This window comes from Aphis gossypii, chromosome 3 (genome assembly GCF_020184175.1).
Source record: "Aphis gossypii isolate Hap1 chromosome 3, ASM2018417v2, whole genome shotgun sequence".
Classification (NCBI taxonomy): Eukaryota; Metazoa; Arthropoda; class Insecta; order Hemiptera; family Aphididae; genus Aphis; species Aphis gossypii.
In genome coordinates, this window is record NC_065532.1 from 45,978,243 (window position 1) to 46,000,999 (window position 22,757).

The 22,757-nt window shown below is 24.7% G+C and overlaps 2 protein-coding genes across 4 annotated transcripts; both read left to right on the plus strand.

The window, feature by feature from the left end:
* The first annotated feature begins 74 nt into the window (after nt 1–74).
* On the plus strand, nt 75–8,980 carry LOC114124560 (helicase SKI2W). 3 transcript variants are annotated; one of them, XM_050203147.1, is made up of 21 exons: nt 75–252; nt 344–487; nt 709–885; nt 943–1,108; nt 1,198–1,412; nt 1,478–1,645; nt 1,785–1,897; nt 2,063–2,294; nt 2,797–3,056; nt 3,139–3,433; nt 3,553–3,663; nt 3,729–3,960; nt 4,023–4,300; nt 4,623–4,756; nt 6,392–6,643; nt 6,752–6,968; nt 7,403–7,556; nt 7,623–7,807; nt 7,873–8,001; nt 8,069–8,316; nt 8,410–8,980. In XM_050203147.1, exons 2-20 carry the CDS (start codon nt 461–463, stop codon nt 8,267–8,269), a joined length of 3,546 nt encoding a protein of 1,181 aa, XP_050059104.1. In that variant the 5' UTR covers nt 75–252; nt 344–460; the 3' UTR covers nt 8,270–8,316; nt 8,410–8,980. The 3 variants fall into 3 exon arrangements, with proteins under 3 accessions (XP_050059104.1, XP_027843654.2, XP_050059105.1); XM_027987853.2 differs by lacking the exon at nt 8,410–8,980 and having other exon boundaries at nt 8,069–8,376; XM_050203148.1 differs by lacking the exon at nt 75–252 and having other exon boundaries at nt 307–487.
* A 512-nt stretch (nt 8,981–9,492) lies between these two features.
* Nucleotides 9,493–20,148, plus strand: LOC114124554 (uncharacterized). The gene is made up of 4 exons (XM_027987845.2): nt 9,493–9,802; nt 10,063–10,245; nt 14,386–14,639; nt 19,052–20,148. The coding sequence occupies exons 2-4, from the start codon at nt 10,172–10,174 to the stop codon at nt 19,561–19,563; spliced, it is 840 nt and encodes a 279-aa protein (XP_027843646.2). The 5' UTR covers nt 9,493–9,802; nt 10,063–10,171; the 3' UTR covers nt 19,564–20,148.
* Nucleotides 20,149–22,757: the final 2,609 nt, after the last annotated feature.

Consider the following 22,757-nt stretch of genomic DNA (forward strand, 5'->3'; position numbering starts at 1 on the left):
ACACTTAAATTTTAGATAGTAGAATCACGATTTTTAAACCAAACTACATAGTTATTATTTATTATGAGAATAATATTAAAATTTAAAAAATAAAAATATTAAATTTCAATTAATATTTAATACTACCTATTTACTTTTATTTTCTAATTTCTTTCCTTTACTAGTATTTTAAAGTATATGATTATCTATGACATTTTATTTCTATCAACTACCAAACTCCTGAAAACCTGAATTTAAACAAACTTTTCAAAAGTATAAAATTAAAAGCGACTACTACTATTGTCTAAAATTAAAAAAAATGGTTATTCTATGAAAATAACAATGTATTGTTATTATGTTACAGTAATCATTTACAATTATGAATTAGAATCTAAAATCTAAATCATAGTGTTTAACCTCGTTATATGGTTTGAATCTACATTTTAGTAAATCTAAAGATTTTAATTTATTTATTTAAAACATGGACAATATCAAAATGAAATATGAGGTAACTTGTTTCTATTTTCCATTATTATATATTATATAGTATTTATAAATATAATTACCTAATAATTAGATTGATTTTAAATCTTTGAATTATTACCTATGTATTTATAAAAATAATAACATTTATGGAAAAATTCTTTAGAATGTCTTTTAAAATCTTGATTCTTATTCTACTTAAAAATATATTTATAATTCTGTTGTTTTTTTAATAATGTTATAAAGGTACCTGGTGGTATTACCTCAATAATGCCAAGCATTCCAGCAGATTTACTAAGTTATATAAATTGTATAGAAAATTTACCAGTGTATAAAGGTGAATCAATCCTGCCAAAAAGAGATATTAATTTATCATCCTTGTATGCTGATAATGATATAAATTATATGCCAACTAATTTAATAGTATGTATTTAAGTTAAGTTACCACTTTTTTAATTATAAATAATAAATTATTAATAGCCTGAAAGAGATCCTAAGACCGGTAAAATTGTTAACTATGAAGAAGTTATTAATGATCCAATTTTTCAATCTGAAGGTAATTCAATACCATGTCTAAAATCAATGAACAGTCAAAGTACTGTCGATCAACATGAGGATAATACGTTTCAATTTCAATTTGATCCTAGTATGTATACCTTTGTTTTTACTTTCTAAGTAATGTTATTTACCTGTATCATAATTATTATTATTTTATTTTTTTTTTTTGTATCTTAGATGATTTACCAATAGCACCAGGAATGTCAAACAAACTAAAAATAAATAAAAATGATCAAAACACTTCTATAAACATTTGTGCTATTGACACAGCAGTAGAAGATGAATGGACTGAAGATGTAGGAGGATTTTGGGATGATGAAGTACCAGAAATAATAAGTCAACCAGATAATATACCAGAACCCATTTCAGTAGATGAAATTAATCACATTAAAGTAATTATTTACAATCTATAGAAATTTGAATTGAAAAAGTTTTAACCTTGCTTGCTTTTCAATAGAAAGATGAAAACTTTGTTCTTAAAATTACTGGAAATGCAGAAAGAGTTTTAGTAAAATCTAAATGGGTTGAAGAATTAGATATTTCAAAACCAATTGATAATTTTGATGAATTATTACCTGATCCAGCTTATAAATGGGAATTTGAATTAGATACATTTCAAAAACAAGTAATTATTATTAAATTACTTGACATTATGAAAAAATATTATTTTATAAATTCTTAGTTATATATATCTCTAATGTATATAACTTCATATAACTTCCAATATTATAAAAATTTTAAGTATTGTTTTATAATAATTTTAGGCAGTACTTAAATTGGAAGAAAAAAGTAGTGTATTTGTAGCAGCTCATACATCTGCAGGTAAAACTGTTATTGCAGAATATGCTATAGCACTTGCTAAAAAACATCAATTAAGGTAAACATTTTATCATGTAATAAAATACATTGTCCTTATTAAATTTGTATATTATATATATTTTATAATTTATTCTATTAAAAACACTTCTAAATTATACTATTTCATTGATATTTATACCCTCTAAGAAATGTACAAGTAATAAATTTTCGACTAATAATTTAGATGCATATATACATCTCCAATTAAAGCGTTATCCAATCAAAAATTTCGAGATTTCAAGAAAAAATTTGGAGATGTTGGTCTTATTACAGGAGATTTTCAAGTGAAACCAGAAGCTCAATGTCTTATTGTTACAACTGAAATATTATGTTCTATGCTATATAGTGATTCAGATAAAATCAAAGAAACTGAATTTGTTATTCTTGATGAAGTTCATTATGTAAATGATAGAGATGTAAGTAATCTAGACAAATATATTTTATTTAATAATAATATTTAAGAGGGTACTATGCCTGCATGTGTTTTCTCCATCTTACAAATGTACAACATAGTACATTTTATTTCAGTAGAACAGATTTTGTATTGTTAAGTTTAATATTAGAACAAATTTATCTATTATCAAACTTAAAAGTAAAAAAAAATTATCTATTATCTCTCTAATGCTTTTTATGATATTTTAATTTTTAAGCCTATTAAGGGTGTGTATAATACTAAAATATAAAAATATGCATAACTTTTTAAAAATTAAAATATCTTGTAAAACCGACAATAGATAATAGTAAATATTCTTACTATAATAAGTTGATTTGTTCTAATATTAAAGTTAACAACACAAAATTGGTTATAATGAAATCAAACTTTCTATGTTTTACGTTTATAAGACGGAAACGACATAATATGTGAATTTAACATCGTCTTAATAAATAACTGATTAATAAATATGTATTATTTTATAGAGAGGTCACATTTGGGAACAAATTTTAATTATGCTTCCTAAACGTGTGAAATTAGTTATGTTGAGTGCTACTGTTACTAATGTTATTGATTTTGCCAACTGGATTGGTCGTACTCGTGATTCTAAAATTTATGTTGTATTTACTCTGTATCGACCAGTTCCTCTTGAACATTATCTTTATGTTGGTTCAAATACATCTATGGAAATGAAAGACAACATGCATCTAATTAGAAAAGCAGACAGCGGGTTTCTAATTCAAGGGTATGTATATGGTATTGTGGTGCAATATTAGTATTAATATATATATATAAAGATTTAATCAATTATTTAAATACATTTATAGCTATCGTAAAGCTTCAGACTTATTAAAAAAAAACAAAGAAGTAAAAAAATATCAAGATTCCAAGAGTATTAAAGATCAGAAACCTAAATGGGTTAATTTTTTGAGATTTCTTGACAAAAATAATTTGTTTCCAACAGTTGTTTTCATTTTGTCCAGAAAAAAATGTGATATGATGGCAGAATCTTTAAAAAACTCTGTCAATTTTTTATTAAATAATAAGGAATCACAAGCAAATGAATATTTTTTTAATGATGCTATAAAAAAATTAAAACCTGAAGACAGAGCTTTACCTCAAGTAAATATCAATGCCTTTAGTTAGTAATATATTACGAAATATATATTAAATCTAGTATATATTCGTGTATTATAAGTTGTAATATATACATATAACTCTAAAAATTCTATAATTTTTAGGTTGTTTTAATGAAAGAATTATTATGTCAAGGTATTGCAGTTCACCATAGTGGAATTTTACCAATTTTAAAAGAAATAGTAGAAATGCAATTTCAAAAAAGTTTAGTAAAGGTAATAGAACAAACAAAAAAATGAGAGTTATATCATTTTATTTTAATTAAATAATAAATTTACAGTGTCTATTTGCCACTGAAACATTTGCAATAGGTATTAATATGCCAGCAAGAACAGTGGTCTTTGAAGCAATTAACAAATTTGATGGTATAGAAAAAAGAAATTTAGCACCAGCTGAGTACACTCAAATGGCAGGTCGTGCGGGGCGTCGTGGTCATGATGATAGTGGTACAGTTATAATAATGGCAAATGATCAATTACCCAATGACAGAGAATTAACAAATATGATGTTAGGTTAGTTTTTAATCAAATCAATAGTTATATGGAAATATGTTTATACAATTTGAATTTTTTAGGTAAATCGGCTAAATTAGAATCTCAGTTTAAAGTCAGTTATTCTATTATATTGAACATGTTTAAAAAGAAAAATTCTGAAACTCTAGAAGAAATTTTAGGTAGTAGTTTCATTGAAGCTGCTAGAGCTAAGAAAAAAGATGAATATACAGAAGAATTAAATTCTTTAAAAATAATACATGAAAATAATAATTGGGAACCAACAGGAAAGCAAGATTTAACTGTAAAAGAATTCTATCTTCGTGCCAAAGATTATTTAGACTGTAGAAATGAAGAATGGGTAATTTGTATTAGAATATTATTTGAAAAAAAATCTTAAATGGTAAAAAGTTTATTTTTTAAATTTAAAAATAATAGATATGTGTATTTTTTTGTTAGTAAAAAATATCTAAAAATTTAAAGATTCTAACATAATTTACTTACACAACTATCATTTTTTATTTAAAATTGAAATAATTTCTTGTTAAAATATATTAACCCTAATTTAAAATGTTACCTATAATTATCAATACTATAGTTGACATTTTAAATTTTATTTAGCACATATGCATGTTTGTGCATTCAAAAAATATTGATTTAATATTACATAATTATAATTTTAGGATAAACTTTATGCTGCAAGTGATAAGAGTTTTAGTGAAGTTGGGAGATTTGTCATTATTACACACCAACATTATATTGGAAATTTAGCAATTATATTATCAAGCAATGCAAAAAAAATTCCAAGAGAATTTCGGTAAATTAATATTTATATGAAATTTGTATATTGAATGATTCTTTTTACAGTAAGCACTCGTTATCTCAAAAACTTATAACATTATTTAATTTTTTTTTTTATGTAACTTTAAGTTACTATTACAAACCTGTATTTCAACCAAAAACTATTAGTAATTATTGGTTATCAGTTCTACCTATAGTTTTTTGATAATAATTATGATTACCCAAAGCATTATAGTATTATTCTTTTATCGCGATACCCAATTATTGAATTTATTGAGACACTTATTGAGGAACTAAAGTTTTTAGTCAAAGTGAAAGATAGAATTGCGTATACACTTATGCATTCAATCAATAATAATATTAACCAAGTTACTACTTATTATTTTTAATGTTGGCATAGTTAAAAGATAAATGAGTTAGAAAATACTGGTTTATTATTCGTGAACTATTCATTTTATTTTATTAATTCTTTTCAAACCAATCAAACCTGATACTCCTCAAACTCATATCCATTTACTGGAATTTCACCAACATAGATACTTCATAAGTGAATTATTAAGTAATATATTTTATTTATTATATGATATTTTTGGTTAAAAGATTGTTTTGCTCTAGTCGTTTATAAAATATACAGTTATTGTGAAAATAAATTTGTTTACGTATTTCATTACTAAACATCAAATGTTACCATTCCCACATATTAATATAAATTATACTGAAATTTTATGTTTTCTAAAACAAATTCAAATTTTTAAAAAAAAAAGTGATTTAAAATACTAGGGGACCAAATGTCCTATCTTAATAATTTATGGAAAGAAAAGATCTGTGGACTGATTTTTTTGTCAGGAATGAAACAACTGGGGATAAATTGTCCGTGATTCAATATTTTCTATGATAAAATCATATTTATTTATTTTTATATGATTTATTTAAATATATTTTTGTTATAAAAAAAATATTTCAACTAATAAGTACCAAGCTATTTAATTCTTAATAGGATTGATTTTAAAGTTCATTTTTTTTGTTTAATGTCAACTTAATATTCCAATATTAACATCTTCATATTTAAAATATATTCTTTTTTTTGATAATTTAGTGTACATAAAGCTAGATTAAGTTAGAAAGCCATACTAACACAATATATAATAAAAATGCTATCCCTTAACAATAAGGAGTTATTAAAACAGCATATATTTCATATAATATACTACTTTCTTATTATGTATAAGATGCCATCTGAAGCAAAATCTCTATTTTTACATAAATTTGACCGTTTGTATAGATTTTAAAATAAATATTTAATTTATAAATATTTAAAATTTAGAAAATAGAATGGAGTTGCTCTACTAAATGTTTCACACATTTTTCTGCCTCAACATTAAATACTTAATTATCATTCAAATTAATTTTTATGCGTAAAAACAAAATTTTTTTTTTTCTTCAGAATTGAATTCTTAAAACGTATTCTCAATTTAAAAATTAACTAAAAATAAATCCCCTTAAAGAATAGAAGACAATATTTTTTAAAACATGTTTTATAATAACCAAAATGTAAAAAAAAAATTTAAGATTGTTTTTACATTTCTAAGCAATAATTGTTTACAAAAAATTACCAGATTCTCAGTATATTATACATTTAACTTTTTTTCAGGGTATTGGTGTTAGATAACGATAAGGTAAATAATGATGGGTCTGATAATAAAATGGATTCATGGTATAAGTTTATATATTTATCTAAAAAAAGGAGATCATTGAATAAATCATTAGATGATATATCTAATAATGCTCATACCATTTTAACTATAACTTCAAATTCAATATTTGCAATTACTAAATTTTCTGGAAATTTTGATAATGACTCAATTATAAAAAATTGGGAAATGAGACAAAATGAACGTTTTAGGTATGTAAAATAAAACTATTCTTCATAAATTTTTTTAATTAAATTAACATTGATAGTTAAAATTATAAAAAAAATGATTTTAACTATACATTTTTATTTTTTATTTAGAGATGCAGCTATTTCAACACATTGTCAGAGAGCTATTACAATGCTATCAGAAAAAACATTACTTTTAAATCGAGCAGAAAATGACGATTCAGTGATAAGTTTACTAGATCTTGGAATTGATAATTTTGAATTGCACAGAACTATGTTACATATGCATGCATTGGAAAATCAAGTGTACAATATTGAGTTGTCTGACATTATTGCATTTGAAGAAGTTGTAATTATAATTTTTATATTTAACATATTATTTTCAATATCATATTAATGCATTTACATATAATGTAAATTAATAAAAAATCAGGAATATTTAAGATAACATTATTCCTGCATGTGTTGTCTCCATCTTACAAATCTAAAATATACCAAATTTGTGTTCAATGGAATCAATTTTATTTTGTTAACTTTAATATTAGGGTCAATTTACCTATTATCAAGTTTAAAAGTAATATTATGACATCTTAAAGGATTTTATTGATATTTTTATTTTAAAGTGAATTAGGAATTTTAATATTTTACATAAACATAACTATAAACTATAACTCATTTTAAAAATAAAATATCAATAAAATCCTATGAGGTATTATAGATAATATTATTATTTTTAAGCTTGATAATAGGAAAATTAATAAAATTTATATATTTCAATTTTAGTTCTCAAAATTATATGAATATCAAACAAGAATAGAAAGAATAGCAGAATTACAACATCAAATATCAAACAAAGCATTACAATTATATAATGAATATATTAGCAAAGTAGAAATTCTCAAAGAACTAAAATATATAAATCCAAGGAATGAAATAAGTTAGTAATTACTAATTAATAATAATTATTAATGATTATAAAAATGTATAATTTTTATAATTTCAGCTACCCAAAAAGGAAATGTAGCTGCAACTATGGGATCACATGAACTTTTAGTCACTGAACTACTATTATGCAATATGTTTGAAGAAATGAAACCAGAAGAAATTGCTGCTGTTCTTTCATGTTTAGTTTGCGAATCTAAGTCAAATATTGATTTAGAACAAATTAAAGAACAAAATTTGATAAATGTATAATTAAGTTTATAAAAATATTTCATATTACTTAAACATCAAACTATTTTAATTCTTTTTAGGGAATGAATTTAATAAAACAAAAGCATGATTACATTCAGTCAGTTGAATCGAATTATTTAAGCAACTATGAACGTGTTAATCTTAACTTCAATTTAGTAAAAGTGCTATATTTATGGGCTCAAGAAAAGGTAACTTAACTAAATAAATAACTACAATGATGAGTTTAATAATGTTTTTATTTTTACTATTTCTTAGCCTTTTTCTGAAATAATGGAAATAACAGATATTCAAGAAGGGATTATAGTCAGGTGCATAGTTCAATTAAATGAAATTTTGACTGTTATTAAGAACGCAGCAAAAATGATTGGTACTAACAAGATAAGTGAAAAAATGCAAGAAGTACTTGACAAAATCAAAAGAAATATTGTATTTACTCCATCTTTGTACATGGAATGAATTTTTAATTATTCAAAAACAAATTTAACTATTTATTATAGCCTATTGTATGTATTGTAATATTATTCAAGTTGACAATAAATATTAATTCTTAATTCTCAAGTTAATAGTGTTAAATTTTTGATTTATGTATTATACAGACACGTTAGTGATCACAAATATTAACAAAGATATTATATTATAACCCAAGTAAAAATTGTTTTCACTTTCATCGAGGAAAAATTTGACTCAATCATAGTGGCAACAAATTAAAGCACAAAGTTAATATCTGGGCAGGATACGTATGGTAGAGCCAAAAACAGCTTACAACTAATTGAAAAAATCGCCAAATGAATACTTGAGGGCAAAAGACCTTTAGGTTGCCCTGTGGTAAACAGAAAAAAAGTCTGTACAAATAATAATTTAAAAAAAATATTTTTCAGGTATATACATAATTATTAATTATGCATTAATCAATGTAGTTAATCTACTATTATTTTAAAACTTCTTGACAATGTATATTAAATTATTACATAAAATTAATTCATTACATTAAAACACAAATTATTACTACTCCTTACTGACCTTACTCCTTTTTTATACCTAATCCTAACAGCCAACAGGCTATAACTAGTAACTGAGATATCATTGTGTATATTGTATAAAACTGTCTCTAAGAGCATAATTATCAAAATATATTATTTGAAAAAATTACTACTTATTTAATAATAGAACATATTTGTTTAATAGTTACCCAATTAACTCTTTTTGTTTTAATATAATAATCAATATATATTTAAATAATTTTTTATTGGACTTTTTTTCCTAATATCTGCCCAGGACAACAATTGCGCAATGTGTTCCGGGTGCACAGTCAAAAAATCTTAATTATATTGAATATTGAATAATGAATATTGTGTAAAATAGTGATGAGATAGCAACAGACAGACGTAGATTAGTGGACAATGGACTCTGACAGTCTGACGTGCTCAAATACATATCATAAACGACATAAACATTAATTTCAAAAATAAATAAATATACAGCAGCGACTGATCGTATTTTTCAATAGGTCATTAGGAAAGAGTATAAAATAAACGATAATTGAATATTCATTTTCATTTATATACGGTGGTAATTGGTAAGAGTAATCGTGGAATCATAATATAATTATTACAATTTTTTTATATAATTTGTTATTAAGATTCTAAATTGAATTGGATTTATATCGAAGGTCGTATAAAATAACTTAGACATATCTCGTTCGGGGTTGGTATTATGCATGAATGAAATCTATTCAGTTTCTGTGCTCAACGCCTTCAACGACACTATCATAATCATAGTCGCTTATCAGTAATCAGTGAAATCGACTACGTTTCGGTCGCCCGACGTTTACAGTGTTTATTGTTTAGTGTTCTCACGTTTGTCGTTGTGTTTCCATCAGTGTTTCGAGTGTTTCAACTCTTAGACGATTTTTGCGAACCAGACTTCGGAGTTATGAAAATAATGAAAACCCACCCTTCGACGATCTACACGCATCATAGAAACTTAAAGGTGAGTTAGTGCATTTTCCATTGAATTTTGTTACTCGATGCACCCGAACTTACAGTTTGTCAGCATATTGGCCTTATTCCACACTATATATCAAGGCCAAAGAACAATAATAATAATAATATTGTATCGTGTCCAAATCCCGTGTAATTATTGTGAACAGCTAATACCTTGTTAGTTAGTTCGCAATGTTTTATTAATATTATTATTATTATTCAATTAAACAGAATTTTATAATAATGATTTGGTACATTTTTTCTTAGACGTATTGTGTCATAGCCAAAGCGTATTCTTAACTAAAATCAGTTATCCAGCAACGGCGTTCAATAACTATCACCTACGTCTTCTAGTCAATCAATTCCTATTGTCAACATGAGTTCAACGGATCGTTCAATATCATCTGGGTTCCCAATTCCTCAGTGGATGAAATCTAAAATAAACGACCGGTTAGTTATTTCGTGAACTGTATAGTAATATTCATTTAATATTAGCAATTAAGATACTAGTAAAAATACGAGATTGCTCATCTAACCTGGATTTACTCTATTAAGCATTTTAAAGCAACTGTAGTAGGTACTTTGTGTATCTTTAAATACACTATTAAACTCAATATTATGATATTAAGTATTTTTACATCATCATTAATTATATAAGTTTGTTTTTATATTTTAATTGTTAACTATATGATAATAATGATACTTTTTATATTTAATCCAATGAGAAATAAAATATTTTGTAGGTAAGTTGTTTTGAATATAAAGTATTCTATTCTAAACATTTTCTCTTGTTTTCTATCCTGAAATTTACTATGGTTATAAAACTGTAAATTGTTGTTTAGGTAGATATATTTTCGTTATTTATAATTTAATAAAGAGTTTTTCAATATTCCTTACAACAAATAGGTAGGTAATTAAAAAATGTAAACATGCTTTTATTACTTCTTATTGTAAAGGTATTTCTAAGGATAAAGTGATAAAATAGAGAGTTAGACTAGTAATCCCAACCTCAAGTCGTAACAAAAAAATTCAAATTCAAATTAACTTTAAAAACATTAAATGTAAAAAATTCTAAATAAATAATGTGTGTACCTTACTTAATGCCAAAAAAATATTATTTATACTTAATGTACATTACCCACTAGACAAACTCGTCTAATAATAACTAAAGTCTATAATATTAGTTTTTTATTTTGTTGTACCTATTAGTTTTAAGTTGATACTTTTAATTTGCTTTTATAAAATCATTTTATGTACTAAATATCAAAGATGAGAAATTATTAATAATAAACAGAATAAATTGTGTTGTTATTTAAAAAAAAAAAAAAAAAAAATGTTTTTCTTATGAACCACACTTTTTTTTCTTAATGTAAGAGAAAAATATTGTTTAGTTAAAGAAATAATATTTAAAAAACCAAAATATATTGAATAAAATAGTTTCTGTTTACACTGTTATAAATATTTTTTTATTTTTTCTTTAACAAAATTATTCATATTAATAATTTGTTATGTTTTTTATAAAACATAGTCATAGAAATTAAATTATAATGCATATAAAAAAAAACTATTAAAAAAAAATTAATATTTAATCCTTAATAATTGAATTTTAAAATGTTGAAGTAACCATAAGCCAACAATAAGTACTTATTAATAATATACAAATAAATGTTATATTTTGTTTTCTTATCTAATTCCTAGAATTGTATATAGAAAAAAAAGTTATGCAACAATTAAAAATTTCTTATTAGATTACATTGTAGACGTCATAAACATTTATAATAATAATAACAATAACAATAACAGTATCTACATATTTTTAATTTTCTCCCATCAGATAGTACTTTATTTTCATGTTTATCATGTGACATGTATTAATACTATTGCAAACTACAATGCAATACAAGCCAAAGAATAGAGTTAAATAATTTCAACACAATTCAATGAATATTTTTTAGGTGTTTATATTTATTGACATTTGATTAAATCCAAAATAAAATAATAAAAGTGTAATCATGTAATGGTAGATAAAGAGATGTTGCTTCAAACTCTGCAATACTCAAAAACTCTAACTTCCCTATACTCACCTAGTATAGAGATCATATCCCTATTATATTTATTTAAAAATGTCTATATATAGTCTGTGTTCAGTCAACCTCCAGCATTTATATTTATCTTGGTAAAAACTACTAAAAAGTGCCTGCCGAGTGTCCCTCATGCTCATTCTGTGTAGATTCAAGTCAAGTGTCAAAAACTCATTATTGTAGCTAGTATATAGTTTAATTATTAAGCCAGTTATGACACAAAGAACACAATGTGGTTTAAAGTATCAAAACACTCTTATAGTCATAACCAAATGCTGGAACTTTGGGCATTTGCATGTTTGTTTAAAAAATGCATATTTAAATTCTGGTTAGGTACAAATTCGATCCATGATACATACATTTCAAAACCTATAAAAGTGTTAGATGAATAATTTTGCATATTTCGTTATTTTTATAGGAATTAGCATATTTTAGGCATAAGAACCTTTATATGCACATTTTATAAATTAATTGAACATTTTTTTTTGTTTTATTAAAAATGTATAGTTTAACAAAAAAAATATTGGATATGTGAGTACCAAAATATGTACTAAAAAAATTATTGTTTTATATACAAATTAATTCTTCAATACCTAATTTAGTATTACTCTCTAAACACTTAATAATAATATTATTATCTTTATTATACTGAGGAATTGTAATAGTGACTGTTGACTGACCCGTATTTATTTTTATCCAAATTTACCTAATTTATATAAATTGTATTTTATTTAATAAATTGCATATTTTCCAAATTTGTATTGCATATTATGATGTTTTTTAACACATATGTATGTGCATATTCGAGAATTTAGTTTCGAGCCTTGGTCATAACTCATAACCCTTAATCCAAAATACTATTGATATTATTTTTTCAAATATTTAATAAATATATTGAATGTTATTTGAACAAGATGTTGGGGGATTACAATATTTTTAACCATTCTCTTTGTTTAACTTTGTCTAGATTTTATGTTCACATAAATACTTAGTTTATTTCACTAGGTACTCTTTATTAATAAGTAAAAGTAACTGTAAAATAGATTTTAATGAAATTTCTATTATGCAGCATTCATACCCTACATACATAATGATATTTAAATTTAATAATGCAATAAGTTATAGTTATGACATTAGAATTTCTTATTTTTATACTCTATTCAAGTTATGAAATGTTTACTATGATTGACATACATAGTTGCATGGCATTCTTACGTAGCAGTTAAACAGATATTTGATGGCGACAAATTAAAGTTCAGTTCATAACTTGAATGGAGTATACTTAGTACCTAACTTCTTAAGTATCCCTATTATTTAAACCAGTGTTTTAAATTATAAAGTTATTATTTACCCTAATTAAACATATATTATGAATGTTAAATTAATGGCATTAATAATGGATTATGCTACAAAACATTCCAGAGAACTTAAAAATCATGATTGATTTACTTTACATCAAAAGTAAAGGTTTCTAATATTTTTTTATAAAATCAGGGAAAACTATTCCACAAAAAAAACATGAATATTTACAAAGTATCAATTTTTTATAAAATAAATTTTATTTTTTTGTTTAAAATATTTAATACCTAATCTATTTTTAGTATTCCTCGTATGTTGGAGTAGTGTCATAGTACATGCTACTTTTATATTCTTCATACATAATTATAAGTTTCAACTGTATTTTATATAAAAATATATTACTTACTCAGTAGTTGATATTGCACTATTACTATTCACTTATCACAAAATTACAATGGTACTATATGTAGTGTGTATATATATACAACTTAATGAAAACTTTCTTGAATACTGTATTTCCTAAGAAATAGTTTTAATTACTTGAACTATGATAAAAAAATATTTATTTTGATACCTAAAAGTTAGGATATCAATTACAAATAACTAATAAATAACTACCTATACACAGATCAAAATTTTAAAATGCTATAACTTCTGCAATAATACCATTTAATTACTACACAGGCACTTCTTAATCTATTATTTAACATTGATTCACGTGTAGGTAACTTTTTCACATTGATTATAGACAAATAAAAAAGATTATGTCAAGTGTAAAGAATACAATAAATTTCTTTTTTCTTTTTATTCTACTATTATAAAACCTTTCCTGCTTCTTGAATTAAATTATACTTGTCTAATATCTATTAACCATATCCAACTTTATAATGAGGTATTATCTAGATTCATGAATGCACAATGCGTGCTAAGGTTGAAAATACTTAAGTCTTAAATAACTAATTACAATAGCACATGTATGTGCATAAAAATACATGATTGATATAAAATCCTATGTTATGAAAATTATAATTTTCAAGTAGTTATTCGTGACTGATTATTAAAGTTTATTTTATTTACAATATCTTCTGATACTATAGGTATTTCATAAATTTTTCAAGTGAATTATTGAGTATACTACTTGATATAATTAAATTTAACTGATAATTTGTTTTATATAAATTTATATTTATAAATTAATTGTTTCATTTAGATATGACTTAGACCAACCATCATTTAATCCACAAGAAACAGATGACAGCTTCTTTTTGGTTCGTTATTTGAAACCAGATCCAGTAAATCAAAAACACAGCGATAACACTAAAAATAAACCAGTTGAAGAAAATTTAACAGAGAAAGCAGTTCAAAATTTAAAAAAAATGCCTCCAGCATTGATTGTTACAGAAACACCAGAATATAAAGGCCATACAATTGCTTGTCAACGCTTCATTACAAATACTTGTGCTGGTAAGTTTTTATTTATATTTTTTAAAGCAATATGCTAAATATTTTATTAATAAAAATTAAATTAAATATTAATTTTTTTTTGAAACATATATATCATAATCTTAAATAGGTTAGTTTCCCAATCATTTCAAGTTTTATCCAGACCCAATGCTTTATAACATAATATGCATGTGTTTCAATACAACATATTTGAATTGAAAACATTGCTTTAAGTTAATAATTCCCAATTTGTGGGAAAATATAGTGATGATGAAATAATGAGAATTTTGTCGTTTATAATAATAATACCATTTTACAATCAGTAAAATTGAAAATAATAAATTAATTTTTGGATGGTCATCCTCGAAAACAATTTTATGAGTATTTTATAATGTTGACCTCTTTCCATGTAATCTAATATTGATAGATACAACGTTTTAACTTTAATTTGAATTTTGTTATTAAAATTATGAAAAAATATATGTCATTATGATCATTTGTATAATATTTAGTTATTTTGTATTTCTAATATAAAAAAAAAAATAACAGAATTGTTTAGGACCAACAATATTTTCCGTTATAAGAAGGATTCTATCTAATTAAGGGTCCACTATAGAGAGGTTTTACTGTATTTATATTTGAGGATGAATAGTCTAACTATTACTCATTGAATTGTCTATTAGTCAGAATAAACCATTATCAAGGTCAATCATGGATATTTTTTTATTCAATTTATTATCGTGCAATTAAATATTATGTAATTGATGAGTTATGAATATTTTAGATGTAGGTATATAAAACTAATACTTAATGATATTTTTTAAAATTCTATAGGAGTATAAAATGTTTGATTCAAAAACTGATACTAAATAAATACTATTTTTACCTCTTTCCCTTTAAATTGTCTACCTGGAACATAGCTTCCATTATTTATCTTTTGTATTTTATTATATATTTTGATAATTTATAGTAAAAAAACAAATAATTTAATTCAGAAGCAGAATATTAATATTTTCAAAGTTATTTACAGCCCCCCCCCCAAAAAAAAACATAAAAGCTACTACTAACCTAACCTAACATGCTTTAAAATTGAATTTTTACAATTTTAAGTTTCAAAAATATTTATCTATTTTTTTTTTAATCTCTAAGTTGCATTTCAATGAAATTAAAAACAATAACGTTTTGGTTGTATTTAATTGTTATAATAATATAATATACACCATATTATAATATTGTTACTAACTTTTAAGTCAATACCACCTTACCGTATATCAGTGTAAATAAGTTATACCATAAAACCCTCTCATAGGTAATATTTGAAAAGTTATCTACATATTTTGAAAATGTCACTATCTCCAAGAATAATGTTGTAATTTTTAAATATTTTTATTTCGATATGAACTACCTATTTACGAGGAATATTATATTCAATTTTCTATTCAATTTTCAAACTTTAACTATAAAATTTAAAGATTTTATAAATTGTTTATTACAAAATTCATATTATCTTAATAAATTTTGTTAAAATTTATACTTATGTATTTATAAAAAAATACCTATGTCCACAAATTTGTAAATTTGTATACAGATTTAAGAACAACTTATGTGAGATCTTGTATTCAATTTTCAATGAATTAGAAAATTATACTATGTGTAGGAAATGTTATAATGTTAATAAACATTTAATGTAGGTTTTTATGATTATTTTTTTTTGAATTACAACAAAATTAACAAACATTGTTTGAGAACTAGTTATTTTATGGGTAATTTCGCAATATAGTAAAAATTTGAACCTGAAATACTCATTAAAAATTAATTTGACTGGGAGAAATTGTATACAAACCCGATACGAACCATGTAGTAAATTTTTAAATCTTATATGAATATAATACATTTAATAAACTTTGACAACATTTGTAACTTCAAATGGTTATAAAAATATTTGGTGGTTTTAAGCAAAATATAATGTTGTATTTATTAATGTTTGTGCATTTACTGTTGCACAAAATATCACTCTAGTAACTCTAGTAGCTTTCTCCTCACAAAAGGGTAATTTGCTATAGAAATTTTAAATTGATACATTTTTTTATAACATATTAATATCAACATTTTAAAATTTAAGTTGTCTATAATTTATAGTATATTGTTAATAATAGAAGTAGAAGTTAATAATATACCATAATATGTGTATACATATAATGGTATAATATTGCTATATTGCACAATACTTTATTGTTAATGGAGACCAAACAAATATGTACACGTGTTAGTCATTAAATACAGTTTAAAAAATAAGTCCATGTCCATGTAAATATAAGAAAAACTTTTTACTATTTAATATTTATTATTACATTAAAATGAAATAAATTTGTTGAAGTTATTTGTTTTTATGGAGCATCCAATTTAATAATATATAAATCATAAACATAGTCTTATCTTTTATGTTAATTAATAATTTGTATATTTTATGATTATCTTATTAAAAACGTAATATAATGACTAATGAGTATATTATGTATTTTGTCACAACATGTTTAACAAGTTATTTTTAAAATTAAAAACATTGATTTATTGACATTCACAATTTTGAAACTGTGATCAGTAAAATTAATTAATGAGTATTTTTTTATATTCATTAATCATTACAGTAAATGTCCGTTTTAGTATTTTGAATCTGGGTGGTATTTAAATTATTTAAGTGTTATTTTTATTGTAGTTAAATAATAATGAGCTTTTTTATAAAAAAAAAATATTAAATATGTATGCGTAATAAGCAATTATGCCTAATTATATTATTTTAAAACGTAATTTTTGATATCAATTAAAATATCACGCAGGTTTAAGATTGCCGACAATGATTAGTTTTAAATTACTAATTAAACCATATACTTCAATCGATTCATGGCCCATATTGTCTAAATATAATAGCAAAATATGCCAATCGGCTATTATACATTTTCTACTACGCAAATGTGATTTGACCTGTGATTCTGTGAACATACAAGATACCTACTATGCTAGTATTCAAAAAAAAAATATATATATTATTTAAAGTTATTTGTTTCTTCATTTCACATAATGTACCTATTGTAGTTATAGAAAATTCCGACTTGAAGTTATTACTGTACTAAGTTGAAAGTTGGCCTTCCTTAATCTTATGACTGTCCCGTTGTAAAAAATATCATAAGAACAACCACACTAATACAAATTTACAAATAATAATCAGCGTGGTTTATCTGGCCCTTGTATTTTGACTATATTTTACGATTAAATATTGTATTATCTATATACGAAGATCATTTTATAAGACGCCTGGGGCATTATAGAAAATTCCCAAATTTTATATTTTGCTCGTAAGTCATAACATAATATATATATTACATACATATAAAGGGACCGATGCTCCGATTTTCTAGCCCCTCTATTTAGTATTTATACTATAAATAAAAACATGCCATAAAACAAAATCCTAACGCACTAACAGCTAAGTTATTGGATGTCAGCAATGTGCACAATACGTACCCATGTCATCTGTATGACTGATTTTTAATTTAAAAAAATGTTATTATAGCTTTACTAAAATGTAACTAGAATAATCATGCTTTTAGCAAAATTAAAAGATTTTACACATTATTAAATACCTGCAAAACAAAATCTATTTTGACCAAATTTACTTTTTTAACTTTACACTAGTAACTATACTAGTTATAACTTATAATGTTAACTTGGACTGAAGGAATAAATAATAATATTATTCTAAATCCCTAGTTTAACATGAATTATAAACAGCATAGTATTGTATTCCATTCAACAATTTTGCATGAAGAATATTATAGATTTTAGCTTATTAGCTTGAATTTTTTTTATTGTATCTATAAACACGCCGGGTTTTTCCAATCTTGGTGAAAGCAAGAGGACGAGATTTCCGCTCTTCCTGTCCCGAGAACGACCTGGTGTATAACAAACACTAAAGAGACCTTCAAAATATTATGTTAATACAATTTGCAAAAATGTTGGTTTAACAGTTTCTTTGTAATGAAACTGGAATTAACCGCCCTATAATTAACATTGATTAACCTCGGTATGAAACTAGAAATAAAAATCTTAAATTATGGTCAAATGTGTTAACCTTCCCATACAATGAACCATTTTACTCGTGTATTAATATTTATCGTGCATTATAGTATCGCATGATTAATTATTTTAAAAATGAAACACGTGATCACATAATGTTAAATCTCGAAATTAATTAAAACCTAAACGTTATAATAGAAAATATATTCATTGCGCTTTATTAAATTAATTAGATGATTAGGTTATGTTATACTTAATGAGGACTTTTACTAAGTGTAAATTGTGTTAGAAACCATCTATTACTCTCGTCTATCATTGGTGTATAAAATATTTAACTAAATATTTTGCAAATTTTATAGATGCAGTTGCTGCAGCAAGTTTGGGTGATAATGTAATTGACCCTCCAAAATCATTAGGGATTGACGATGGTTTTAAAAGTGGAGCTTCCGAATGTGGTAAATCTATTGTGGCTATGGCACACCAAATGGTGTCTGGGCGAAGAATATATCAAGGTCGTTCTTCTGGTCCTCAAGATATGCTTGTTGTTGGACCATCTCCATCAATGTTATCTAAACGACGTAACAGCAAATCACTTCCCGCAAGTCCTATAAGTTCACCACCTGGATCACCGCGGTCAATTCGTAAAAATCCATATTTCACAGCACCATTTCAAGAAGAATCTACAGGAGATAAACAAGGTTCATCGTGGATATTATCAAACTTATTTTCACATAGAGCTGATTCCCAAGAAGAACTATCTGATAAAGAGAGTAAGAAATTCCCTAAACCATTGTCTTCTAGCAATTTATCCATAAAACCCAAACCATCAGAATTAAGAGAAATGAATTTCTGGACACCTACATCAATGTAAAAAACGTAGGCTCAACAAAAAAATTATTCGATTTTTCAAGATTTTCAGCACTTTTGGTTTTATTATTAATTTGTGTTTTGGCATTATTTTATGATATGTAATATGTATCCTTATTTTTCCTTATAATCTCCTTAACTTAGTACCTGTAAAAATCATTTTTAATTTTAAGTTGTCATTGTTATTTTTTCTTTTTTTTTTATTTAATTTTAGAATATTTAAGTACCAAAATAATAATAATATATAAAGACAATACTCGTTTAGTGCGCATCTTTTTTACATATAAGTTATCTTTATATTTTATTAATCATAATTTCTATTGAATTAAATTCGACAATTGTTTTTGTTTTCTAATCTCCCCTAAAAGTTTGTATACATATATTTTTTTTTTTTTTTTACTCGAGTATTAATATAAACCGCATATTATAGAATTGTATTACTATTTAATGTATGTAAATACATCAGTGCTACTATGGTATAAAATTGATATTGTAAATGGTCAATTGAAAAAGTGTTGTGGGCAATAGCGCAAATGATATGAAGAAATGGTAATCTATTTTAAAATTAAATTATTTTGCTATCATGTCATTGATTTGTATTTATAATCAATGATAACAATTTAAAAACCTTTAATTGCTTGTTTGAATTAATGATGAATGAGCTGTATTTTTATTAACAAAACTTAAATTATATGAGGTCATTGTTGTCCACCAATTTAAATTATGATATATTATTATGTATTAAATGAAGAAAAAATTAATTCTAAAGTATTTTAGGAATTTAAAATTTTTAGTCCTTCCCTGTCTCAAACTATATTTCCACCTATACGAGTTAACATTCATTTTTTTTTATTGTCGGCAACAATTACTTACTATTTCTTTTTAAATTTAAAAAATCTAATATATATATACATTACATACATATATTTAAAAATATAAGTGAATGTAATGATATATCAGTATAAAAAAAAAAGAGATGATTCATCGAATGAAGAAACCTAGTCACAGTGGTGCAACTTTTAATGTGTGAATTTAATGCCAAATAATTAGGGCAGCTGTACCAAGGTTAACTACTCGGTTAATTAGGACCTACTGGAGTTATTCGGATTATTAATGCTTTGAATTTAAACGCGTTAAAACATTAATAATTGCGGTGTTTTTCGATGAAACAATTCAATACACTGTACCTACGTACGATAATATGATTATGCCTAACAATATACGATAAAATATTGTTTTACATCAGCAATTAACCACGGGAGTGTGGAAAGGTAACTCTAATTATCTTTGCCGGGTTAACGATAATTAATACAGTATCAACTTCCTAATAGTTTTTTTGTTCACGGCTAAAGTCCGGACTGTACGAGACGTGACGTATATTGTGGTAATTATTACACCAAAGTACAAACGATTTTCGGCTATAACAAACGTCAGTTTTGCAACCAACTGTTAAAATAAATAAGTGAATATAATTCATCCGAGTAATGAAGTATATTTTATAAACACTGCCGTACACACGTCACGCGAGAAGACATCGCAAAAAAACAAAAACATTACTAAAACACGTCCACGACAGTAAAAAATAATAATTGCACTATCAAAGAAAAAATTTAGATGGTTTTAAATTTATGTTACCGCTATATATACACACCACTGCACATATATACAAAAAAAAGGCAGTTCTAAAAAAAAAAAGAAATTTGCGTTGTTGTTTTTAAAATATCATATTTGAAACTGCCAATTTATGCGGTCACGTGGCATTAAAAGAGTTTTATTTTTACACTCGAATGTATCACAAGAAGATTCATATGCATTATTCGCTAAAAATAGATCTGTTTCTTTTGTTACACGTGCTATTTAGAAAATGCAATGAATATATTATTAAAAATAATAACATTTTAATATACGCGTACGGATGTACCTACCATATTTAGTACGTACGACGCATCTCTCGTCGGACAGACGCGAATGCTGCAAAAAAAAAAAACGGCGACTTGGAATTTGCGCGTAACTTTGGTGTAAACAATTTTTTTCTGTCACTAGAACGCTACACAATATTACTATTATGTACATAAACATCGCGTGAAGGTCGATGAACCAAAGCATAAAAACATAATACGATGTATCAATACTATTTTATTATATAAACGTTGAAACGTGAATTCGATTTTCAAGAGTATATAAGACTTACACCGTATCATCGCGTTGTGTTTCGCAATCAATGTCAATAATCAATACGTATATCGATATAGCGTATGACAGTACATAATTATATAGCGATTTGGAATGAGGTACCTACTGGGATTTAAGGGGGCATAGGTTTCCGTCTCTCCGCAATGACGCGTTTATTGCGGTAAAAAACGTTCACACTCGCTCATAATAATCTGTAACATTATTAAATTATTTAAAGACATTTTTTCCTAACGATTTTACGTCGATATTCAACTATTATTAATAAATAATATAATATTACAATTAAAGTTTAACTCACCGTGTTTACAATGTGTATAATATGTAAAGTGTAATATGCAATTGAATATTTTATCAGTGGAAATAATATTGTGATTTGTGACCATACTTCGGACAGTACCTACGTAATATAAGGTTCGGAACTATTTATATGACATGCAATCCATTTCTAATTTGTAAGAAATTAGTATACACTGTTGGTATACAGTCCGTACGTATATATTTAAAATCGTATCTTAACTCGACACGAAAATAATGCTATAGGGTACGATTTTTTTTATTTTCGATATCGATAGAACGATCAATTTTCAAACTTAGTAATAGCGTTTATATGACTATTATTATTAAGCAATAAACAAACAATCGAAAACGGGGACATCAATAATTGCGAATATGTAGCTGACGAGACAAAAATGGCACATGTTTAATAGTATAGACTATTGAGAGTAGGTGTCCAAAGAGTGTCCCATCGGAAGTCAAAATCAGTAGTAGAAAAATAAACCCAATACGTACATCCCTGGTAAGGAATACACAACGATGGCAGTTCGCATTTTCTAAATTTACTTAATTTCAATGCTCATTTCATTAGAAAATAGTCTATTGAGTATTGACTGTAACGACATTTTAAAATACACGACGTGCTGGTCGTGCTGTACAGGTATCACATCGATGACAATTGTTGCACGGTCGTTTACGAAATGTACGAATATTAGTAAATTAATTTTTATA

What these genes read in the sequence shown, in the direction of transcription:
- LOC114124560 (XM_050203147.1), top strand. Translation starts at nt 461, where the DNA reads ATGGACAATATCAAAATGAAATATGAG. An exon ending in TCAATTTCAATTTGATCCTA is followed by an intron (nt 1,109 to 1,197) that starts GTATGTATACCT and finishes TTTGTATCTTAG; the next exon opens with ATGATTTACCAATAGCACCA. An exon ending in TTCAAAAAAGTTTAGTAAAG is followed by an intron (nt 3,664 to 3,728) that starts GTAATAGAACAA and finishes ATAAATTTACAG; the next exon opens with TGTCTATTTGCCACTGAAAC.
- LOC114124554 (XM_027987845.2), top strand. Translation starts at nt 10,172, where the DNA reads ATGAGTTCAACGGATCGTTCAATATCATCTGGGTTCCCAATTCCTCAG. An exon ending in AAATCTAAAATAAACGACCG is followed by an intron (nt 10,246 to 14,385) that starts GTTAGTTATTTC and finishes TGTTTCATTTAG; the next exon opens with ATATGACTTAGACCAACCAT. An exon ending in CATTACAAATACTTGTGCTG is followed by an intron (nt 14,640 to 19,051) that starts GTAAGTTTTTAT and finishes CAAATTTTATAG; the next exon opens with ATGCAGTTGCTGCAGCAAGT.